The 23370-nt window shown below is 43.9% G+C and overlaps 1 protein-coding gene across 3 annotated transcripts in view; it reads left to right on the top strand.

Annotated features, from left to right (window-relative positions):
- Nucleotides 1-21094, top strand: part of Rai14 (retinoic acid induced 14) — a 171260-nt gene extending 150166 nt beyond the window's left edge. For 2 of the 3 annotated variants that reach the window (XM_045132332.1, XM_004652602.2), the window contains 6 exons: nucleotides 280-334; nucleotides 5802-5917; nucleotides 8200-9726; nucleotides 11404-11553; nucleotides 17955-18020; nucleotides 19245-21094. In XM_045132332.1, coding sequence (XP_044988267.1) covers nucleotides 280-334; nucleotides 5802-5917; nucleotides 8200-9726; nucleotides 11404-11553; nucleotides 17955-18020; nucleotides 19245-19322 — 1992 coding nt within the window. In that variant the 3' untranslated portion in view covers nucleotides 19323-21094. The remainder of the gene's footprint in view (nucleotides 1-279; nucleotides 335-5801; nucleotides 5918-8199; nucleotides 9727-11403; nucleotides 11554-17954; nucleotides 18021-19244) is intronic. The other variant, XM_045132331.1, reaches the window with a different exon arrangement.
- The last annotated feature ends 2276 nt before the right edge of the window (nucleotides 21095-23370 follow it).

The following is a 23370-nucleotide window of genomic DNA, read 5'->3' as shown; positions in this document are numbered from 1 at the left end:
TATATTTGTTATGCTCACTGAATAAGATTATTGAAAAATATTTTGCCAGTATACCTTGGAAGCTTCTGATGTTTTAGAAAATATACCTTCGTCGATAATTACCACTTTATTTGCTTTTATTTTAAACAGTCTTTCTTTCTTGAGATTTTCCACTTTCAAATTGGATAGAACCAATGTTGCTCACTGTAGCTCAAGGAGGAAAATTTGCCTGATTCTTTAATGCAGTGGCACACTTAGGAGAACTGTTTTGAAATCATTTGTGTGTGTGTGTGTCTGCAGGCTGAGATTAGTTCTATAAGAGAAAACAAAGACCGGCTGAGTGACAGTACTACAGGTAAGATAAACAGCAGCTGTTTTTCTCCCTTTGACCGTTCTTCCATGGGTATGTGAAGAGAGCAAAGTTCAGTCAGAGCGCTCTATAAGGAGGTCGTGAGAACCAGCCTGGGTCCATCGCAGACAGAGCTGCAAATCATGCCTAAGATATGCTATTTAGGGCTGGAGAAATGGCTTAGAAGTTAAGGCACTTGCCTGCAAAGGCTAATGACCCAAGTTCGATCCCCAGTGCCTACATAAAGCTAGGTGCACAGAGTGGTACATACATCTGGAGTTAGTTTGCAGCAGCTTGCTGGAGACCCTGGCATGCCCATTTTCTCTCTGTCTCTCTCTCTCTCTGCTTGCAAATAAATAAATATAGATTTTTTTAAGAAAAAAATATGCTGTCTCTACTACAGGGGTGCTTAATCTGGATTCTAAAGGATCTCTCAATTTGAATATAAAAATATACACTTCTGAATTTATTTGGCCTTAACTAAGTGTTAGCATTTTCTTCAATAATAGATATAGGCAACAAACCTCAATAAAATAAGCAACAAAAGGAAAAATGTGGTTGTCACTGAGAGAATTCACAATTTCCTATCACCTTACTGAAATTAAATGTTTATAATATCACCACTAAAAATTTTGATGGTTACTGGACTTGCTCCTAGATCTTATTTGGTATTTTACGAAACGTACTTTTAGTTTACTATGGCCTGTATATTTTGTGAATTTATAAATTTAAAAACATTATTTTGAGGTATGGCCTATAGGCTTAAGAAGGTTTTCAGCTAACAGTGCCTGGCATTCACTGACAATTGGCAGCAAGTTCTGTTATAGAGACCAAAGGAACCACGTACCTTTCTTGCTATCACAAGCTAACTTTACCACTTTGGGCTGTAATTATACATAGGCAGAGAGAAGGTCTGTAACCTCAGATATAGTTACAATGGCTTCACTGAGATAAGACTTAATTCATTGTCTTTTAAGAGTCCTGCGTAGGGTTATTAGGCTAGCCTATGTGATATTGCAGACTCCTCTCTCAATAAACCAAAAGAAGAGAGAAAAGAAAAAAAGGAGTCTCTGTTAAAAGAGATGTCGAATTCTAGATTTATTGTATCTCAAAGAATATAATGTATCTCCAGAATTATCTGAAAATAAAGAACAAAGATGGCAGATGATTCCAAAGTCCACTTTTCTCCAACATTCAGTTTCTTGGGGTGCTGTCCATTGCATAGGTGTACAGATTTGTAGAATCTAGGAATTCAATTTTCTGTTTCCTGGCAGAATTTAATGTTAATATAACTGAACAAATGTTATATCAGATACTTTAAAAATCATTCATGGGGGGGGTGCTGGAGAGATGGCTTAGTGGTTAAGTGCTTGCCTGTGAAGCCTAAGGACCCTGGTTTAAGGCTCGATTCCCCAGGACCCACATTAGCCAGATGCAGAAGGGAGTGCACACATCTGCAGTTCATTTGCAGTGGCTGGAGGCCCTGGCACGCCCATTCTCTCCCTCTTCCTCTCTCTCTCCCTCTCTCTCTCTCTCTCTCTCTCTCTCTCTCTCTCTTTCTCGTCTCTGCCTGTCACTCTCAAATAAATAAATAAAAATGAACAAAAAAAATTTTTTTAATCATTCATGGAGGCTGGAGGGATGGCTTAGTGATTAAGGGCCTTGTCTGCAAAACCAAAGGACCCAGTTCGATTCCCCAGGACCTATGTAAGACAGATGTGCAAGGTGGCACATGCGTATGGAGTTCATTTGCAGCAGCAAAAGGCCCTGGCATACCTATATTCTCCCCCCCACTCTCTCTCCCTCTCTCAAAAATAAGTATAAAAAATCATGCATGGGTCTGGAGAGAATATTTAGCTGCTAAGGCACATGCCTGTGAAGCCTAAGGACCCCTGTTCGATTCTTCAGGTCCCATGTTAGTCAGATGCACAAGGTGACATATGTGCCTGGAGTTCGTTTGCAGTGGCTGGAGGCCCTGGCGTGCCTGTTCTCACTCTCTCTTTCTCCCCCATCTCTGTCTCTAATAAATAAATAAAAATTTTTAAAAATATATTTGAAAATAATCATCATCCGTGGGCTGGGTGTGATGATACAGTGCCTTTAATCTACTCAGGAGGTAGAGATAAGAGGATCACCATCAGTTCAAGGTCACCCTGAGTCTACATAGTAAATTCCAAGTCAGCCTGGACTAGAATGAGACCCTGCCTCAGAAAACAATGCAAAATAATATATATATCTATATATATATTATCCATGGTATCTTAGAAGTAATTTCATGTTCTCTTGCTTAAAGTTGTACATGCTCTCAGTCTCTCAGTGGGATCCCACAAAAAGGAGAGCTCACCAGACTTCATGTCAGTGGGAGCCAGAAGCTAGAGCTTAGACAGAACACAGCATCGTGGTGCCTTACTACCAAAAGTAGGCTTTTCAAGCAAGAAATAATTTTTGCATTCATACAAATTAAAATTAAGGTTTTCATCCCTTCATCAAGTGGCTGTGACAAAATGAGAAAAGCAAAAAGAAATTAATGTGTGCCATCCAGAGTGTGGTCTGCAAATTGTTACCATGAGCATTACTAAAGGAGTCTTTGTCAGGAAGTCACTCAGCTTTTGTCCAGCAAACATGTTTTTCACAGAAAGACTTTCTGGCTGAGGAAAGTATTGTATTATGTCCTGAGGCAAGTTCCTTGTCTCAATGAGAAGTTTGGGTAGTACTGTATTCTATCAGTCTATTTTGGCATGAAAAATCAATACCATATTTAAGAATTGTGATTTACTAACAGCAGTGATTACAGTGGGACCCAGGGAAGAGGTCATCTCATGGTAGGGTGGCCAGTGGGTGCTTCTGAGAAGGCAAAGCTTTATGTGGATCCTAAGGGACCCTTAAGAGTTAACTCAGGGGCTAGAGAGATGGCTTAGTGGTTAAGGCACTTTCCTACAAAGATTAAGGACCCAGGTCTGATTCCCCAGTACCTACATAAGCCAGATGCACATGGTGGCACATGCATCTGGAGTTTATTTGCAAGTGGCTAGAAGCCCTGGTGTGCCGTTCCCTCTCTCCCTCTCTCTCTCTCTTTCTCTCTCTCTCTGTCTTTCTGTCTCTCTCTCTCAAATAAAGGAATAAACATTAAAATATGTAAAACAGTTAACTCAGTAGACAGAAGCAGTCAGGGTCATTGTATGGATAAACAGTGACAGGAACAAGTACAGGTTGAGCATGTAGAGGACACACTGGGAATCATGAATCTGAGGGTATAGGTAAGTCATAAACCTGATGTTGCAGTCATGTTCGCATTGCTGGTAGTAATCACACAACCAAGAGCAGTTTGTGGGGAGAAAGAGGTTTCTTTTGGCTTACAAGCTCATGGGGAAGCTCCATGATGGCAGGGGGAAATGTTTGCATCACCCCCTGGCCCACATAAGGTGGACAACAGGAACAGGAGAGTGTGCTGAACACTGGCAACGGGAAGCTGGCTATAATACCCATAAGCCTGCCCTGAACAATAAACTCCCTCCAGGAGGCATTAATTCCCAAGTTTCCATCAGCTGGGAACCTAGCATTCAGAACACCTAAGTTTGTGGGGACACCTGAATCAAACTATCACATTCTGCCCCTGGCCTCCATAAACTGACAATTATCCATAATTATCAGTTTAAATCAGATTATCAGATTAAATGCAATGTATTCAGTCCAACTTTAAAAGTCTCCATAGTTTTTATCAATCCTAATGATGTTCAAACATCCCCATAATCCAAGGTCTTTTAACTGAGCCATAATACCAAAAAATCCCCCAAAAAACCATAATGGCACAGAATAAACACACTGCAAAAGATGGCATTTGGGCCTAGCAAAGAAATACTCAAGCAGTACAAGATTCAAACAGGGCAAGCACCAAACTCTGTAGCACCAACAACTCTAGCCAGTGACAAATCTCCAAGTCCAATAATTCTAACCAGCAACAAGTCTCTAGAGTCCCAATTCCACCCCTCCAGCTAGGATACTCACAGTCCTAGAAAACTTTATCCCAGGCCCACAGCTCTACTTGGCTGCCATGTCCTGGTCCTGGTATCTCCACTGGGTCTCCACTGCAACCCCGACTTCATCCTTACGGTTCCATCCGGTCTCCATGCAGGCATCCAGCAAACCTGCTTCACACTGCCCATGGCCATTTCCAAAACACAACACTGCACTGCAAACTCAATGACCCTCTCTTTGTTGCATTTCTTATACTCCACAGTACCAGGTGGGGTGCCAATTTGTTAATCCAAAGGGGAGGGGGAATAAAACAAGACTTTGAAGAACAGGACACTCCTTGAGCATTCAGGCACCTTCAAGAGTCTACATTCTTCCTGTTGTCCCAGTACAGTTCAGCTGGCCCAATCGCAAAGGCTGTAATCTCATATAATTGCAGCTGTATAGGCAGAAGTTTCAGCCCAAAGATTTCATTTCTGTGCCATACCCCTCTGCTCACACCAGTCCATTTTTACACAATGCAACCCTGCACAAATTCTCAGAGCCAGGTATGGTGACACACACCTTTAATCCCAGCACTTGGGAGGCAGAGGTATGAGGGTCGCCATGAGTTTGAGGCCACCCTGAGAATACAGAGTGAATTCCAGGTCAGCCTGTGCTAGAGTGAGACTCTACCTTGAAAATAAAAAAATTCTCAGAACATGGACATAACAGCAAGCTTCTCACACAAACTGCTCCTAGTCTAGTCCAGGCAGAGCTCTTTCTCACCCTCATAAGCCAAAGATCACAGTCCATTGTTCTTACTGCATTCAGGTCTTTGTACTCTGACCAGAATAGGCCATCAAGCTGTATTTACAGCACTGAAAGGTATCTCTTAGGCCAACATTTCAAATCCTCCTACATTTCTCTTGAAAATCAGCTCCAAAAAGCCAAAGCTACACTGTCAGGTGTCTAGCAGCAACTCTACTCATCTGGTACCAACTTTACTGCTGTAGTCAGGTTCACATTGCTGGCAGAAATCACCCGACCAAGAGTAGCTGGTGGGGAAAAAAAGTTTATTTTGTCTTACAGACTCGAGGGGAAGCTCCATGATGGCATGGGGAAATGATGGCATGAGTAGAGGATGGATATCACCCCCCAGCCAACATCAGGTGGACAACAGCAACAAAAGAGTGTGCCAAACAGTGGCAAGGGGAAAGTGGTTATAATACCCATAAGGCTGCTCCCAATAATACACTCCCTCCAGGAGGCGTTAATTCCCAAATCTCCATCCGCTGGGAACCTAGCATTCAGTATACCTAAGTTTATGGGGGACACCTCAATCAGACCACCACAGGGACATCTAATGAAACCACCATAATCCATCTGATAGAACGCCAAGACTAGGAAGAGCAGCTAGATTAAGCTGGAAAGTGCTTGCTAAGAAGGTGACTGAAATAACATTTTGATTATTTTAAAATATTGTTTGAAATTGCCTTTTTCCTCCCCCCACCCCACCAAGGTGCTGACAGCTTGTTGGATGTAAGCTCTGAAGCTGACCAAGATCTTCTCGTGCTGTTGCAAGCGAAGGTGGCTTCCCTTACTCTACACAACAAGGAGTTACAAGACAAGTTACAGGTAGCTGAGCAGATTGCTGCCACATACTCACCTATAGATCGACACTCTTGGTTTTAACCATCTACCTACGTTTCTTCTTTTTAAATCTAAGCAGCTTTAAGAATCTTATCATCTGCTGGGCGTGATGGCACGCCTTTAATCCCAGCACTTGGGAGGCAGAGGTAGGAGGATCGCTGTGAGTTCAAGGTCACCCTGAGACTACATAGTGCATTCCAGGTCAGCCTGGGCTACAGTGAGACCCTACCTCGAAGAAAAAAAAAAAAGAATCTTATTATCTCAAATTACTGATCTCTCTTTTTAAAATTTATTTATTTTTATTATTTTGTTGTTGTTGTTGACAACTTCCATGGTTGTGAACAATATCCCATGGTAGTTCCCTCCCTCCCCCAACTTTTTTATTTTTTATTTTTTGCATATGTTGAACCATCCCGGCATCTCTGGGATAAAGCCTACTTGATCGGGATGCATGTTCTTTCTGATACATTCTTGTATTCTGTAGTATTCAAATTACTGATTTCTTGACAGTATTGTTAAGTTTAGTGATAAATCTTGTAAAATTTAAATATAAATAGAATATAGATAAAATCTTTTACATAAATAAAATGAGTCAGATGTATGACAGTGTATATGTATACAATTTATATTTCAATTTTTTATATGCATTACAATTTTAAATATAAAATTTCAAAATACAATACTAGCCATTGAGGTAAAGTCGGTTGTCTAACAGTCTTAAGAATTTGACAAGAAGCCGGGCGTGGTGGTGCACGCCTTTAATCCCAGCACTCAGTAAACAGAGGTAGGAGGATCGCTGAGAGTTCCAGGCCACCCTGAGACTTCATAGTGAATTCCAGGTCAGCCTGAGCTACAGTGAGACCCTACTTCGGAAAACCAAAAAAAGAAGAAGAAGAAGAATTTGATAAGAAATAGCTATACATATTTGCCCTGGGAAAATAAAATGATATAGAAACAAAGCAAAAGTGTGAATCTAAGGTTTTATAAACCAAATAAAGCCAGTGTTTTAAAAATGACACAGGGGCCAAGTGCGGTGGTGCACGCCTTTCATTCCAGCCCTTGGGAGGCAGAGGTAGGAGGAGCGTTATGATTTTGAGGCCAACCTGGAACTACAGAGAGAGTTCCAGGACAGCCTGGTCTAGAGGAGACCTTACCTCAAAAAAAAAAGACACAAGGGCTGGAGAGATGGTTTAGCGGTTAAGCGCTTGCCTGTGAAGGCTAAGGACCCCGGTTCGAGGCTCGGTTCCCCAGGTCCCACGTTAGCCAGATGCACAAGGGGGCGCACGCATCTGGAGTTCGTTTGCAGAGGCTGGAAGCCCTGGCACGCCCATTCTCTCTCTATATCTGTCTTTCTCTCTGTGTCTGTCGCTCTCAAATAAATAAACAAACAAACAAACAAAAAGACACAAATAGGGCCGAGAGATGGCTCAGAGCACTTGTTGCTTCAGCATGAGAACCTCACAGGTAAGAGACTGCCGAGATCAACCCTCCAAACCCACAGAAAACGCTGAGTATGGCCACATACATATCTGTAGCCCCAGTTTGCAGAGGTGCAGACTAGAGAATTAGTGGAGCTCACTGGCTGTTGCAGTCAGGTTTGCATTTCTGGTAGAAATCACCCAACCAAGAGCAGCTTGTGGGAAAAAAAATAAATAAATAAAGAGGTTTATTTTGGCTTATAGGCTCTAGGGGGAAGCTCCATGATGGCAGGGAAAAATGACATGAGCAGAGGGTGGACATCACCCCCTGGCCAACATAAGGTGGACCATAGCAACAGGAGAGTATGCCAAACACTGGCAAGGGGAAGCTAGCCATATCACCCATAAGCCCGCCCCCAACAATACATTGCCTCCACGAGGTGTTAAGTCCCAAATCTCCATCAGCTGAGAACCTAGCATGCAGAACACCTAAGGTTATGGGGGACACCGGAATCAAACCCCCACAGTGGCTGACAGCAGCTCCGGGTTGAGGGAGAGACACCAAAGTTCACTTCAGGCCTCTGCCCACGCATATGCATATACCATACATACATCACACCGTACCGCACACATGCGCACACAAAATGAATAACTGACACAAAAATTCTAATAAAGCGAGTACACTGGATACTGTTCATCCACTTCTCATACCCCAGACCGTATTCATCATGAAAACATGTGCCAAATGATCACATTGTCCTTCCATACCTAATGTTCGGTTCCTCTAGGTCCAGTAGCTTGCTCACCTCACCACACTTTGCTGTACTAAATCCCTTCTTTCTTTTCCAGGCCAAATCCCCCAAGGAGGCTGAGGGGGACCTAAGCTTTCACTCTTTCCATTCGACTCAGACCGACCCAGCCCCATCGCTGGGTGAATCTAGTGAAGCCTTTTCCCCAGGTGCCAAAACATCTCCTCCTGTCCCAGTGGGGAAACCCACTGTCAACAGCGATGTCCAAATCCAGCAACTCCAAGAGATCCTGCAAGACTTGCAGAAGAAGCTGGAGCGCTCTGAAGCGGAGAAACAGCAGCTCCAGGCTGAGCTGCAGTCTCAGAGGACAGACCCGGGGTGCTTGAACAGCACAGAGATTTCAGAGAATGGCTCTGACCTCAGTCAGAAACTTAAAGAGACACAGAGCAAGTACGAGGAGGCCATGAAAGAAGTCCTCAGCGTGCAGAAGCAGATGAAACTGGGGCTCCTCTTGCGTGAGAGTGCGGATTCCTACTCCCATCTCCCCGAGGTGAGCGTCACGGACAGGGAGCTCAGCGTGCTGAAGCAGGATCTGCAGAACGCCTTAGAGGAAAGCGAACGACATAAAGAGAAAGTGAGAGAGTTAGAGGAAAAACTCGTGGAGAGAGAGAGGGACGGCGGGACTAAGCCTGCTACGGAAGAGTACGAGGAAATGAAGAGCTCCTATTGCTCTGTTATCGAGAACATGAATAAGGAGAAGGCATTTTTGTTGGAGAGATACCAAGAGGCCCAAGAAGAAATCACGAAATTGAAAGATACGCTGAGAAGTCAGGCGACAGCCGAGAGCCCCGATGACACGGAGGACATGAAAGAGGCCCTGAACAGGATGGTCGATGAGCTCAACAGGCAGGTGAGCGAGCTGTCACAGCTGTACAAAGAGGCCCAGGCTGAGCTAGAGGATTACAGGAAGCGGAAGTCTCTGGAGGAGGTGACGGCCGACTACGTGCACCGAGCAGAGCACGAGAAACTGATGCAGATGGCCACGGCGTCCAGGGCCAAAGCCGAAGCAGCCCTGGGGGAGATGAAGTCTCAGTACTCGAAAGTGCTGAGCGAGTTGACCCAGCTCAAGCAGCTGGTGGATGAGCACAAGGAGAACTCCGTGTCCATCACAGAACATCTGCAGGTGATCACCACCCTGCGTACCACTGCCAAAGAGTTGGAGGAGAAGATGAGCGGCTTGAAGGAGAGTCTGGCAGCCAAGGAGGCCGAAGTGGCGCGGCTGGAAAAGCAGCTCGTGGAAGAGAAGGCTGCCACGACCGAGGCGCTGGTGCCCAGGTCCTCCTATGAAAAGCTCCAGGCATCCTTGGAGAGGGAGGTGAGCGCATTGGCAGCAAAGCTAAAGGAATCGGTCAAAGAAAAAGAGAAAGTCCACTCGGAGGTCGCCCAGGCTCGAAGTGAGGCATCCCGGGTGAAAAGGGAGAAGGAAAACATTCACACCCTCTTGAAATCCAAAGAGCAGGAAGTTACGGAACTTCTGCAAAAATTCCAGCAAGCTCAGGAAGAACTTGCTGAAATGAAGAGATGTTCCGAGAGCTCCTCAAAGCTGGAGGAGGATAAAGACAGGAAGGTTGGTGAGCTTCTGCTTCTGTTTTGTTTAATAGCTCGAAGTCCTCACGTGGACCTTCAGCTTTTGCTGCACTTGTGCGTTGGTAAGATTGTGTGGCACTATCCTGTGTGAATGCTCAGAGACTCCGTACACGCCAGTGTCTGTCCCCAAAACTACATTAAGAATACAGCGAGGGGACTGGAGAGGTGGCTCAGCAGTCAGCAGTTAAAGAGCTGGCCTACAAAGCCTAAGCACCCAAGTTCGATTCCCCAGGACCCACATAAGGCCAGATGCACAAAGTGGCTCATGCATCTGGAGTCTGTTTACAGTGGCTAGAGGCCTAGTACACCCATTCTCTCTCTCCCTCTTCTATCTCTGTCTGCTTGAAAATAAACAAACAAACAAAAAAAGAATAGAGCTAGGTACAGTGACTAACGCTTATCCTAGGCATGCCAAAGCTGGATGATTGTGAGTTCAAAGTTAGCCTAAGCTATATGGTAAGACTCTGTCTCCAATATATATATATATTGAGGCCAGGTATGGTGGCACACGCCTTTAATCCCAGCACTCGGAAGGCAGAGGTAAGAGGATCACCACAAGTTCAAGGCCATTCTGAGGCGACATAGTGAATTCCAGGTCAGCCTGAGCTAGGGTGAAACTATACCTCCTCGGAAAAACAAAAAAAAAAAAGAAAAAGTATTTTGAAACAGCATTGGTCTTCTGCCACTTTTGCTTATACATATATGGTGTATGTTTGTCCTTTAAAAATAATTAAACACAAGCTCTGTCAGTATGAAAGTATCTGGAACCTATTTTAAACTTCAGCTTTTCTTTGAAATCCAGAATAGAAATTTTCTGACATATGGTACTCCAGGTACTCTTAGATTTACTCCTGTTTCTCATGGTTCCTTGAGCTCCTCTTCCGCTGTCAGGAAAAACATGGTTTTCTCTGGCTGCCATGTTCAAAGATATAGGAGTCTAGAGGGAAGAATGTGGGAAACAGGCAGCTGAGAGATGGCTCTGGATGTGGTGCAGAGAATGAAGGGAATCAAGGCAAGTTCAGGAAGGTTCTGTACCTCACCCTGTTCTGCATCCCCGTACCTCAGGCTCTAAACAGTATTAGCACCTAGTCTCCCTTATCCAGAGTGGCTGGGGTGAGGTGGGAGGTGTATTCAGTTTAGAGCAAGATGGACTCATTCCAGATTGTCCATTTCAGCGGCAATAGTGCCTGTACTGACTCCACGTGAAGCGTTGAAAAACAGTGTAGGACTTGTGTCTAAGAGTGTTTTAGTTCCCATGTCATGAAAGAATCCCTTCTGGGTTCAAAAAGGAGAGGTGAAGTCCAAATCAGGTGACAGACAGTTGTCTTCAAATAAAGAATGCCTCCCACTCTTGTTGCGATTGAAACTGCACCCCTTTAAAGAGAGAAATTTGCATCATAGCTTTTCTTACCTTCAGTACAGAATATATATGTAATTCAAGGGAGTTCATCTGAATGAACCTGATGTCCAAGGAAGGCTTTATTGGTTTGTCTGATTTTGGTACCTTAGTTTATTTTATGTATTTAAGAAATAAAAAGGAAATTTTTCCAGAGTCTCAAGTCCCAGAGGGCCAGTAGAAATGTTAATGCTGGAGGCCCAGAAATTTGCTTCTGTAGCCACACTACCGCCTATTGATACGACTTTCCTTCTTCACTAGATAAACGAGATGTCGAAAGAAGTCACGAAATTGAAGGAGGCGCTGAACAGCCTCTCGCAGCTCTCCTACTCCACAAGCTCATCGAAGCGGCAGAGCCAGCAGCTGGACGTCATGCAGCAGCAGGTCAAACAGCTCCAGAGCCAGCTGGCTGTGAGTGGCTCTGTCTGCTGCCTGGGGTGGGGCAGAGGGGCAGGCAGGCTACATACCAACCTAGATGTCCATGACAAAAGAAAAAAAAAAATAATGCGCAGCTTAAAGGAATGTGATACCTCAGTGAGCAGTGGATCGGAGAGTTCTCCAGGCAAGACTGGCAGAATCTCCAGGTGGCATTTGCCATGAGATGAGCTAGATGTAGCAGAAGGAGCATGCTGCTTCTTCACTTGTCCACTAATCCATCCCGCTCCTTTTTTTTTTTTTTTTTTCCCTATCTCTGGCTATAACAAGAGCTCTTGTTAGTGGGGGACAGGGTTTCTGACACTTATTGATCTACATCTTTGTTATTTTTATGTTTTTAATATTTTATTTATTTATTTATTTGAGAAAAAGAGAGATACAAAAATAGGCAGGTAGAGAGAGAGAGAATGGGCATGCTAGGGCCTCCAGCCACTGCAAACAAACTGCAGATGCGTGCACCCCCTTGTGCATCTGGCTTACATGGGGAGTCGAACCTGGCTCCTTTGGCTTTGCAGGCAAATGCCTTAACCGCTAAGCCATCTCTCCAGCCCATCGATCTATACCTTTGAAGCTGTTTCTTGGTCCTTGTGCTTATTTCACAGAGGAAAGCTTTCTCATACCTGTGTAGCTTCCTGTGGCTATTAAAAGCGCCAAAAACTTGTTTTGAAACAAAATATGTTATGGTTCTAGAGATCAGAACTCTGAAATGTTGCACTGGACTAAAGTCGGGGTGTGGGCAGGGATGCTTTCTTCTTGAGGCTACAGAAAGGAACCCGTCTCCCTGACTGCCCAGCTTCCCCGGGCTCCTGGTCCCCTGCCCATCTTTTCTTCTGCTTCTGTCCTGCCATCTCCTCTTTCTGCCTACTACTTTTTTATTTATATGTTTATTTGCAAGCAGAGAGAGAAAGAAAAAAGAGAGAGAGAGAATGGGCACGCCAGGGCTTCTAGCCACTACAAATGATGCATGTGCTACTTTGTGCATCTGGCTGTACATGGGGACTGGGCACATCACATCTGGGGGTTTTGCAGGCACATGCTTTAACCACTGAGCCACCTCTCCAGCCCAGCCGCTTATGACTTTTTGCCTCGTTCTTGGAAGGACCCTTGTGATTACATTTAAAACCTACTCAGATAATCCATAATAATCTCTCCCTTTCCGTGGCTAAGAGACTAATAACATGTACAAGATCTCTTTTGCCATATAAGGTAGCATTCACAGGCTTTAAGGATTAGAATGTGGACATCTTTGGAAAGCCTACCACAGTATCTGCTGAGGCTGTAGCTGGCAAGGTATATTACATTTTTCCATACAGATTCAAAAGTTTGTCTCTCCCGAACTGTCTCTGGCTTGCATTTACAAACAGAGCATAGATTGGGTGTGTTGTTCAATATAGATAAAACACTAATTAGTTCAATTTTGTGTAGTCCTTACCCTGGGCTGGCCACAATGTGCATCACTAGATCTTCAGCTCTGACAGTGGCGGAGTATTTGGAAGATGGGCCTCGCTGGGTTCTGCGGGTCATTCTTTTCCTGAAACAATGGTTATACTAGACTTGTAGGTAAAGCACTAGTGATTTTTACAGTCATTCTTACAACTATTTAACATGTGTCTGTTGAACTCTTTACAATGTCAGTATTGATTGCCATGCCAATGGTATGAAAAGGAGTTAGACACACAGTCCCTGTTGCCAAGGAAACCCCATGCTCTTCAGTATGTTAATGTGGTGAGCGCCTGTTGACACAGCATGCTGTGGCGCAGAAAGGAGCATCTCGGGCCAGCTTCCCATGGGGTATTTGTGCTAATTTTTTTATTTTATTTATTTATATTTTTTTTTTAGGTTTTCGAGGCAGGGTCTCACTCTAGCTCAGGCTGACCTGGTGTTCACTATGTAGTCTCAGGGTGGCCTTGAACTCACAGCGATCCTCCTACCTCTGCCTCTCAAGTGCTGGGATTAAAGGCGTACGACACCACGCCCAGCCACATTAATTTTTTTAAATCAATGACTTCCTTTCCCTCCCTGCTGAAGGATCCATCTAACAGCCAGGCCTCTAGATTCCTCAACCTCACCTGCTGTGACTTGCTCCTGTCAGTTTCATCTACTCACTTTCAAGGTCTTAACCCTGCCTCTGCCACCATCACCCGAGTCTCAGCTGGAAGCATCCTCTCTGAACACCTTGTCCTATTCCACGTTTCTCCTGATCGGTATTATCATGCTTTAGCCACTAGATTCTTCTCTGCTTGTTCATTCCACGAGCCATCGCTCCACTGTAGTCTACATTCTATCCCACCACTCCGCTGGAATGGCTCTCTCCAAGGTTACCAAGGAGGCAGAAGTAGGAGGATTGCCTTGAGTTCAAAGCCACGCTGAGACTACATAGTGAATTCCAGGTTAGCCTGGGCTAGAATGAACCCCTACTTTGGAAAAAAAAAAAAAAAAAGATCCTATCTTAAACCGGGCGTGGTGGCGCACACCTTTAATCCCAGCACTCGGGAGGCAGAGTTAGGAGGATTGCCGTGAGTTCAAGGCCACCCTGAGACTCCATTGTGAATTCCAGGTCAGCCTGGGCTAGAGTGAGACTCTATCTCAAAAAACCAAAAGAAAAAAAGATCCTATCTTAAAAGATCCTACCTCAAAACAGACAAACAAACAGAATTGTATAAAAATAGAAAAATTTGTGACTGGAGAGATGGCTTAGTGGTTAAGCACTTGCCTGTGAAGCCAGAGGACCCTAATTCAAGGCTCGATTCCCCAGGACCATGTTAGCCATATGCACAAGGGGGCACACGCGTCTGGAGTTCGCTTGCGGTGGCTGGAGGCTCTGGCGCGCCCATTTTCTCTCTCTCTGCCTTTTTCTTTCTCTGTCACTCTCAAGTAAGTAAATAAAAATAAAACAAAAAAAATATAAAAACTTGGAAGGAAACAACACATAGGTACAAGCTGAATATCCAAAAAAATCCAAAATCCAAAACCATAAAGACTAACAGGATGCTCAGAAGGTTTCCAACATCCCTGAAGGGATTTGTGGTAGCAGCTCAGCAAGGAGAAATCAGTGCATCAGCAGCTCCAGTGAGGAGATGGAGACTGTGCCTTTTATATGCTTATAGGGGAATAATTGACCTCCCTGGGGATTATACACCATTATCTGTAGTAGGAAATCAATAGCACCCTTATAAACAATGGTTTTTATTTATTTTATTTATTTGAGAGAGAGAGAGAGAGGCAGATAGGGAGAATGGGTACACCAGGGCCTTCAGTCACTGCAAACGAACTCCAGACACATATGCCACCTTGTGCATCTGGCTTACATAGGTCCTGGGGAATTGAACCTGAGTCCTTTGACTTTGCAGGCAAGTGCCTTAAGTGCTAAGCCATCCCTCCAGGCCAAGAATGGATTTTTCAAGTTAAATTAATAAATATTAGGCTATTGTAGAAAACTTTAAAAAAAAAAAGTCTCTGTAAATGAAGTGTGCCTATAACTCAACAACTCTGAAATAATTATTTTTTTTCCATTGCACTATTCACTTTGAGTGACCATATCTGTGTGTGCTCATGTACTTTGAAAGACAGATTTTTGGATAATAATAAATTTGTCCATAAATATTCTTCTAGAGTTGACATGCAAAATGAAATAAGGTTTTTTTTTTTTTTCCTTCTAAGAATAGTAATAAGCATTCAGAAATACACAGCCTATGGACTCAGAAAATTTAGCAAATTTCTGTGCTAGGACTGGAGAGAAGGCTCAATAATTAAGGGTGCTTGTTTGCAAAGACTGGTGGCCTGGGTTCAATTTTGCAGTACCCATATAAAGCCTGATACACAGTGGCCTACGCATCTGGAGTTTTGTTGCAGTGGTGAAAGGCCCTGGTGTGCCCATTTCTCTCTCTTCTTCTCCCAACCCCTTCCTCGTTCCCTTCTTACCTTCCTCCCTCTCTGCTTGCATAAGTAATAATAAAAAATAATGTTTTAAAAAGAAGGGCTGGAGAGATGGCTTAGCGGTTAAGCACTTGCCTGTGAAGCCTAAGGACCCCAGTTCGAGGCTCGGTTCCCCAGGTCCCACGTTAGCCAGATGCACAAGGGGGCGCACGCATCTGCAGTTCGTTTGCAGAGGCTGGAAGCCCTGGCGCGCCCATTCTCTCTCTCTCCCTCTATCTGTCTTTCTCTCTGTGTCTGTCGCTCTCAAATAAATTAAAAAAAAAATTTAAAAGAAAATTTCTGGAGCCGGGCATGGTGGTGCACGCCTTTAATCCCGGCACTCACGAGGCAGAGGTAGGAGGATCACCATGAGTTCGAGGCCATCCTGAGACTCCATAGTGAATTTCAGGTCAGCCTGGGCAGAATGAGACCCTATTCAAAAAAGCCAAAAAAAGGAAGAAAGAAAATTTCTGTGCTTGTGTATACTAGAGGGAAGCAGATGTGTAGTTTCTGAGTGGTACCCCTTGCACTTTATTTTATTTATTTTTCTATTAAATATCTTTTCTGGGCTGGAGAGATGGCTTAGCGGTTAAGCGCTTGCCAGTGAAGCCTAAGGACCCCGGTTCAAGGCTCAGTTCCCCAGGTCCCACGTTAGCCAGATGCACAAGGGGGCGCACGCGTCTGGAGTTCGTTTGCAGAGGCTGGAAGCCCTGGCGCGCCCATTCTCTCTCTCTCCCTCTATCTGTCTTTCTCTCTGTGTCTGTCACTCTCAAATAAACAAATAAATAAAAATTTAAAAAAATATATCTTTTCTGCCGGGTGTGGTGGTGCACGCCTTTAATCCCAGCACTCATGAGGCAGAGGTAGGAGGATCACCATTAGTTCGAGGCCACCCTGAGACTACATAGTGACTTTCAGGTTAGCTTGAGCTACATTGAGAACCTACCTCGAAAAAATATATATATTTTTTTTCCAGTAAATATCTTTTAGTTTTATTAAGTAGAAACTTGGTACCATCATTTCCCTCCTCCCTACCCCTATCCCGCTGAAGGCCTTCCCCAGTGAGATCACCATGGAACTGTGGGTTATGAGATGTGAGAGCATCAGTCAGTCATTGTCAGGGGATCGGTGTGCAATGCCCGTGGACATCTCCTTCCACTCTGTGGCTCTTAAAATCTTTCCGCCCACTCTTCCCCAACATTCCCTGATCCCTGTTGGGTGTGTTTTAAGACTACTTTAGTGATAAGCTCTCAGCACCTTCTGTATCTCTGCTTTGGTAGGTGCTGAGTACCCTCAGCGTCTGTCTCCATCACCCTGGTTCTGGTGTCAGACTCACCATGGAAGCAGGGCTCTTGCTCATCTCGCCGATTCCTCTGTGGTTTCACCTGGGCGCTGGCTGATGTGTGAGGGGTGGGTTATCTCCTCAGTTCTCGCTGCCCTCTGAAAAAGAAAAGCAGATCCTCCAACAGAGAAGGAGGTCAGCATAGGTTAAATGGGACAAGCATTGTTAATTTAAGGAGACTTTGATGCGTGTAGCTTCTCCTTTGACCACAGACTAGTGTGAGCTGCTGCTTCCAGATCCTAGCCTTCATGGGACTCTTAAGTGGATTTCTAGGTCCAGCTAAGGGTTCCTTTCCACTAAGCAGGTCTCCTAGCCAATCAGAGAGCCGTTGGTTGCCCACTTAGGCTGGGTACATCTTGTCATGCTGGTCGCTTTCCTGCTAGCACACTGTTGTTGGCCATTTCCCCCAGCAGCTCCTGTAGTGCTTTCCAGCACTCTACTGGTGAACCATTTGGAAACTGGCTTCCTTCCAGATTCCAGCCGGACCTCTCTGGCTGTTCTGTGTCGGCAGCATGTGATGTCTTCAGCAATAGGGTCTTACCTTTCACCACAGGTGGATAAGCAAGTGCTTTGACAGTAACATGTCTTGTTTGGGGGACCTGGCAGATCTCTCTGGTCATCAGCTCAGTGTGGATTATAACCAATTTCTGGTACTGGGAGTCACAAGCCAGGGCCAAATGTTTTTTTTGTTGTTGTTGTTGTTTTTAATTTTTATTTATTTATTTGAGAGCGACAGACACAGAGAGAAAGACAGATAGAGGGAGAGAGAGAGAATGGGCGCGCCAGGGCTTCCAGCCTCTGCAAACGAACTCCAGACGCGTGCGCCCCCTTGTGCATCTGGCTAACGTGGGACCTGGGGAACCGAGCCTCAAACCGGGGTCCTTAGGCTTCACAGGCAAGCGCTTAACCGCTAAGCCATCTCTCCAGCCCTAGGGCCAAATGTTTTAGGGGCAGACTTCATCCCACCCTCTCCAGGGCCCCTTCTCACCAGACAACCTTGCATATTCCTGTTGAGGCTTATCTTTTTAGTCTACTATCCAGAAGGAAGGGGTTTTCGGTTTGTTTGTTTTATTCTTTAAAGATCACCGCAGCTCACTAATATCAAATTGACTCTTTCTAGGAATGCAAGAAACAACACCAGGAGATCATATCAGTTTACAGAATGCATCTTCTATATGCTGTGCAGGTATGGTAACACCCAGTGAGTGATGTGTTTGGGCGCCCTAAGGGAACGCAGCAGTGTGGCTGGGGTGATGGCGCACACCTGTGGTCCTAGGTCTTTGGAAAATCCTCAGCAAGTTACATAGCAAGTTGGAGGTTAGCCTGGGCTACATGAAACTGTTTTTTGGGGGGTTGTTGTTGTTGTTTGAAAAATGGTATATTAGGGGCTGGAGAGATGGCTTAGCGGTTAAGGCCTCTGCCTGCAAAGCCAAAGGATCCCAGTTCAATTCTCCAGGACCCACATAAGCCTTATGCACAAGGGGTCACATGCATCTGGAGTTTGTTTACAGTGGCTAGAGACCCTGGCATGCCCATTCTCTCTCTCTCTCTGTCTCCTTTTTCTCTCAAATAAATAAAAAATATTTTTAAATGGTACATTTTATATATACATAAAGAGAGAGAGAGATGGTGCCCACATGCCCATCACCAAATTAGTAGAGTATACAAGACTTCCATTAGAAAGCTTTAAAATGCTGTTTAGCTTTAGCTCGTCAGTAGCCTTGTGTCCTGCTGACTGGGAATAGCCTCATCTTATAGTGAGAAAGAATATCACTGTGAAGGAAGATGTGTCTGCTGTTTCCACCGTCCTCCCTCACCACTGCTGCCATTAAGAAGACCTGGGGCTGGAGAGATGGCTTAGCGGTTAAGCGCTCGCCTGTGAAGCCTAAGGACACTGGTTCGAGGCTCAGTTCCCCAGGTCCCACATTAGCCAGATGCACAAGGGGGCGCACGTGTCTGGAGTTCGTTTGCAGAGGCTGGAAGCCCTGGCGCGCCCATTCTCTCTCTCTCTCCCTCTCTCTTTCTCTCTGTGTCTGTTGCTCTCAAAAAAAATAAATAAAAATTAAAAAAAAAAAAAAAGACCCTGGCTTTGTTTGAAACCTCAGATCTCTCAGTGTAGCCTTATTCCCATGTGTGCTGGTATTCTGGCCAACTGGGCTCACACTGCAACCAAGACCCCAGTTACCCTTTGTTGAAATCTCTAATAGGGTACATCTCCCCATCCCTGAGGGGACAAAAGGATCTGTCCTTGACTCAGTTCCTCCTGGAAACACAGGACCAGGTCCAGCCGACATTCTGGTGAAAATGAGAAGGAATAAGTGGAAGGCTTTGTCCAAGCCGTCTCATTGGCCCAGGGGAGAAAGTGTAGTGACTTAAAGTGCTAATGCATGTGTGTCCTGTGAACTTCTAGGGTCAGATGGATGAAGATGTCCAGAAAGTACTGAAGCAAATTCTTACCATGTGTAAAAACCAGGCCCAGAAGAAGTAGAGTGGCTTCCTTGGCAGGACGCTGCCCCTTGCCGTGCATCTTTGTGGTCGACCCGGAGTTGTCGCTGAGCGCCGCTGCCGTTCTCATCGTGGTATGCACTGTGACCTGCCATTGCGTCTTCCTTCCAGAGGTTTCTGGGGGACTGGTCCCGGGAGAAGATCCCCTCCTGAGAACTGCTGAGAGACCTCAGAGCAGCAGGCATGAATGGCCCTGTCTTCTCAGATTCCAGAGCTGGGATCAGCCGTGCCTGCAATTGTGGCCCTAATGTCAGCAGGTGGACACCCTCCTTGGAACTCGTCACCCCTCACGCTCTGCTGAGGCCCCCTTGCAGTGAATGATGCCCCCGTTTCTGTCCTCGGGCAATGCTATTCCACATACGAGAGCTCTTTTTGCCTTTGGCTTTGAATTCCAAAACTGATTTAATTTCTAGCCAAATTAGCATGGCACTAGTTATAAGGTGCATGCACACGACCCTTTATCATACATATCCTGTGGATTTAAAAACTAGTTCCATCTATTCCCCAAGCTGCCTTATATCTCATCACCCTGATGAGTAGTATTAACTAAAATATGAAGTTTGAAATCAACAGCAAACTGTCCTGTAAAAGTTTTTTTTTTTTAATCTCAATCGCCATATTACAAATTTTCTATGCAAACTTGCCTCCTGCTGTTACCCATGAAGCTCAGGAAACCCAAATTTTTGTGTTTCAACAAGGGACAGTAAACTGTGTTTACAGCTGAAAGAAATGCCTCAGAATTCTTAACCTCAGTTTTTTAAGTGTTTTTTTTTTTCCTCTATAATATTGTTATTGGCCCTTAAAGATGTTTTCCTACCTAAGTAAAATGACATTAGATGATATTAACAATATATTTTAGGTAACTATGCTTAAGACCTTTTAAAAAGATAACATTTTCCTCAAAGTTAGAGCAAAGGGTAGTTATATATTCCAAACTTAGTATGAGCTGCCACCAGCACCCCTTGGACTTTTTGCTGTTGGACTGACTCAAAACTGTAGTGCATTTCTGAATATAGTAAATCCCCTTTTTGCCCTTTGAATATTTTTGAATGCCACAACTCTATAAGCACCCATAAATTATCACTGGAAGGACTGTGAGTTCCAATGAGTTTTTCCACTTTGAAAAGTCCTGATATGGTAACATGGTGCATAGCAAAAAAGCCTTGAGGGAAAATATTTTAGTTCACTTTACTGTCAGGTTAAAAATGTTTCTGACTTGCTTGCAGCTTTTCTTACGGCATTCAACTTGTGGGAGATAACCAGAATGCAGAACTTTTAGTATGCAACTAAAAGTGGAGGCCTACTCTGACAGGGCCCATGAACTATAAGGCTGCCTGGGGTCAGAGGGTGCCTGGCTGAACTGGATAATCTGTATTGGATGAGGACCAATGACAGCCAAACAAAAATGGCTTTGAAGCTTTAAAGCTTGGTGTTGTTACTTAAGTTGTTTAATTACAGTGAAGCATTTTCAAAAGCGCTCCAAAGAAATGTGAAAGGACTTTTTTTTTTGCCACAGAACTTAAGAAAACACAAAACAACTCCCCATTTGTGTCCCCCACACAGAAATGCTGCACAGTATAAAACTTGAGACATTTTGTAGGATGCCTGACAAAGTGTAGCCTTTCATCTTGTTTCAGGATGCATATTTATTACAAGTATTCGGTTAAATATTGACAAGTTATATGCTGTAGTTTAGCATTTTGTCTTTATAATTTACAGAAATTATTGCAGAAAATAAACTTGGTTCATTTTGCATCTCTTTTGTTGATTTCTGGTGTCTTTCTGAGTGCATGCAGGGCTTTTAACAAGGAGTTCAATGGCGTTTCAGTGTGATGGGCTTTTTATTCCTTTTATGTCAAACCACCATATCACCTAAAGTTTATCATTCTGTCTGAAAACTCTCAGGTTCCTACTGTGTTTTGCCCCAAGTATCAGTTTTGTGGGACCAGCTGTACTGTGATCCTCTAAAATTACCTCTCATTAGAATGGTAGTTTTTTTAGATATTTTATTTTTATTTATTTATTAGAGACAGACAGACAGAGAGAGAGAGAGAATGGGCATGCCATGCCAGGGCCTCTAGCCACTGCAGACGAACTCCAGATTCATGTGCAACCTTGTGCATCTGGCTTACTGTGGGACCTGGAGAATTGAACCTGGGTCCTTAAGTTTCACAGGCATGAGCCTTAACGGCTAAGCCATCTCTCCAGCCCTAGTTTTGTTTTGTTTTTAATAAATCAATTTAGAAGCCTCCACTTGATTTCTACCCTCTATTCCCATCTTCCACTTTTTAAAAAACATAATGGATGTTTTTAAAATTTTTTTCAAATACATTCTCCTATGCTGTTAGCAAGGATAATTCATTCCTATTTTTTAAAAGCAAAAGCCATTCTTATAGTACTAGAACACAGAAGCAGGAGGAGGATCAGGAGTTGAAGTACATAACATTCTCTAAAAAGAATTGTAGCATCAACTCTTATGCGTTAGAATCGTAAATAAAATACCCAATGGCAAGGAATTTGCACCACTGCGTAAGTAGTCAGAATGATTCATAATAAACTATGACAAGTCCACTTATGCACGTGATTCCACCACTTTTCTTTCAGCTCTCTGGCTAGTTGTTTTCAAAGGAAATGTGTGTGTGATGTTCAAGGCTTGCTTAATTGAAACTTGACTATTCTGTTTGTCTTCCACCAAAAAAGGGAAGGTAAATCAAATGCAAATACTGTAAAGCTTTTCCTATTTTTAGTTACCAAATGCATACTCCCAAGGCCAGTCTTGACAGCTCAGAAGGTGACTCTTGGGGACAGTGTGCTGGGAAGGAAATATAAATAAACTCAAACCAGCTTTCTTATATGGAAAGAAATATCTCTTAACAAGAACAGAAGCATCCCCCAGTGGTTAGCTATATAACTGTAGGATACATGAAATAAACCCAAACTAAAGCCGTCCCTTATTCCAGACACTTAACTCACCTCCCCACAAGCCACAGTGATGAAGTCTCGTGCGTATTTCTCCCTGAACGTCTTGAGATTGTTCTGTCAACATATTTCATTCATTTTAACTGTCAAGTAATACTTCATAGTATTATAATTTATTTAACTAGTTCCTCCTTGCTGGGTCTTTAATATGTTTACTAATTTTTTATAGCCACAAAAATGAGGCAGTAAGTATCCTATGTATAAATATCTTTACACACATGAAGATTCTTTGGATAATTATAAAATTGACCATTTTCACATGATTTCTATAATGATTCAGGCAATGCAAAACACAGAATACTGGGGACTTGGGAAATGGCTTAGCAGTTAAGTGAGGACTAAGGACCCTGGTTCGATTCCCCAGGACCCACCTTAGCCAGATGCACAAGGGGGCGCACGTGTCTGGAGTTCATTTGCTGGAAGCCCTGGCATGCCCATTCTCTCTCTCTGCCTCTTTCTCTGTTTGTTGCTCTCAAATAAATTTTAAAAACACAGAATATTGTAGGTATCATCATTGTGAGAAAGAATGCGATAGAACCTCTTTTTTAAAATATATTTTATTTTTGTTTGTTTATTTGAGGGGGGGAGAGGGAGAAAAAAAATGGGCACACCAGGGCCTCTAGCCACTGCAAATGAACTCCAAATGCATACACCACCTTGTGCATCTGGCTTATTTGGGTTCTGAAGAATCAAACTTGGGTCCTTTGGCTTTGCAGGCAAGTGCCTTAACCACTAAGCGATTCTTCCAGCCCAGTTGCTGGAGTTCGTTTGCAGTGGCTGGAGGCCCTGGTGTGCCTATTCTCTTTCTTTCTCTCTCTCTCTCTCTCTCTTTCTCTGTCAAATAAACATACATTTTAAAGATATATTTAAGAAAAAGAATGTGAGAAACTTGTAAACACACAAAAATAGCTAATACGTTGTGCTGAGTGTCACAAGACCATGGACAGCATACTGTGGGAGTAGGATTAAGGAAGTCATCTCCTGTCCTGAAAGGCGACAGGCTTTGTTACAAGGAATGCTTCTTTGAATTTCCTTGTTCTTAAATTTCAAAG

The sequence above is a fragment of the Jaculus jaculus genome, chromosome 13, assembly GCF_020740685.1.
Source record: "Jaculus jaculus isolate mJacJac1 chromosome 13, mJacJac1.mat.Y.cur, whole genome shotgun sequence".
Lineage (NCBI taxonomy): Eukaryota > Metazoa > Chordata > Mammalia > Rodentia > Dipodidae > Jaculus > Jaculus jaculus.
Note: the sequence above shows the minus strand (reverse complement) of the source record. Positions and strands in the feature narration are given on the sequence as shown.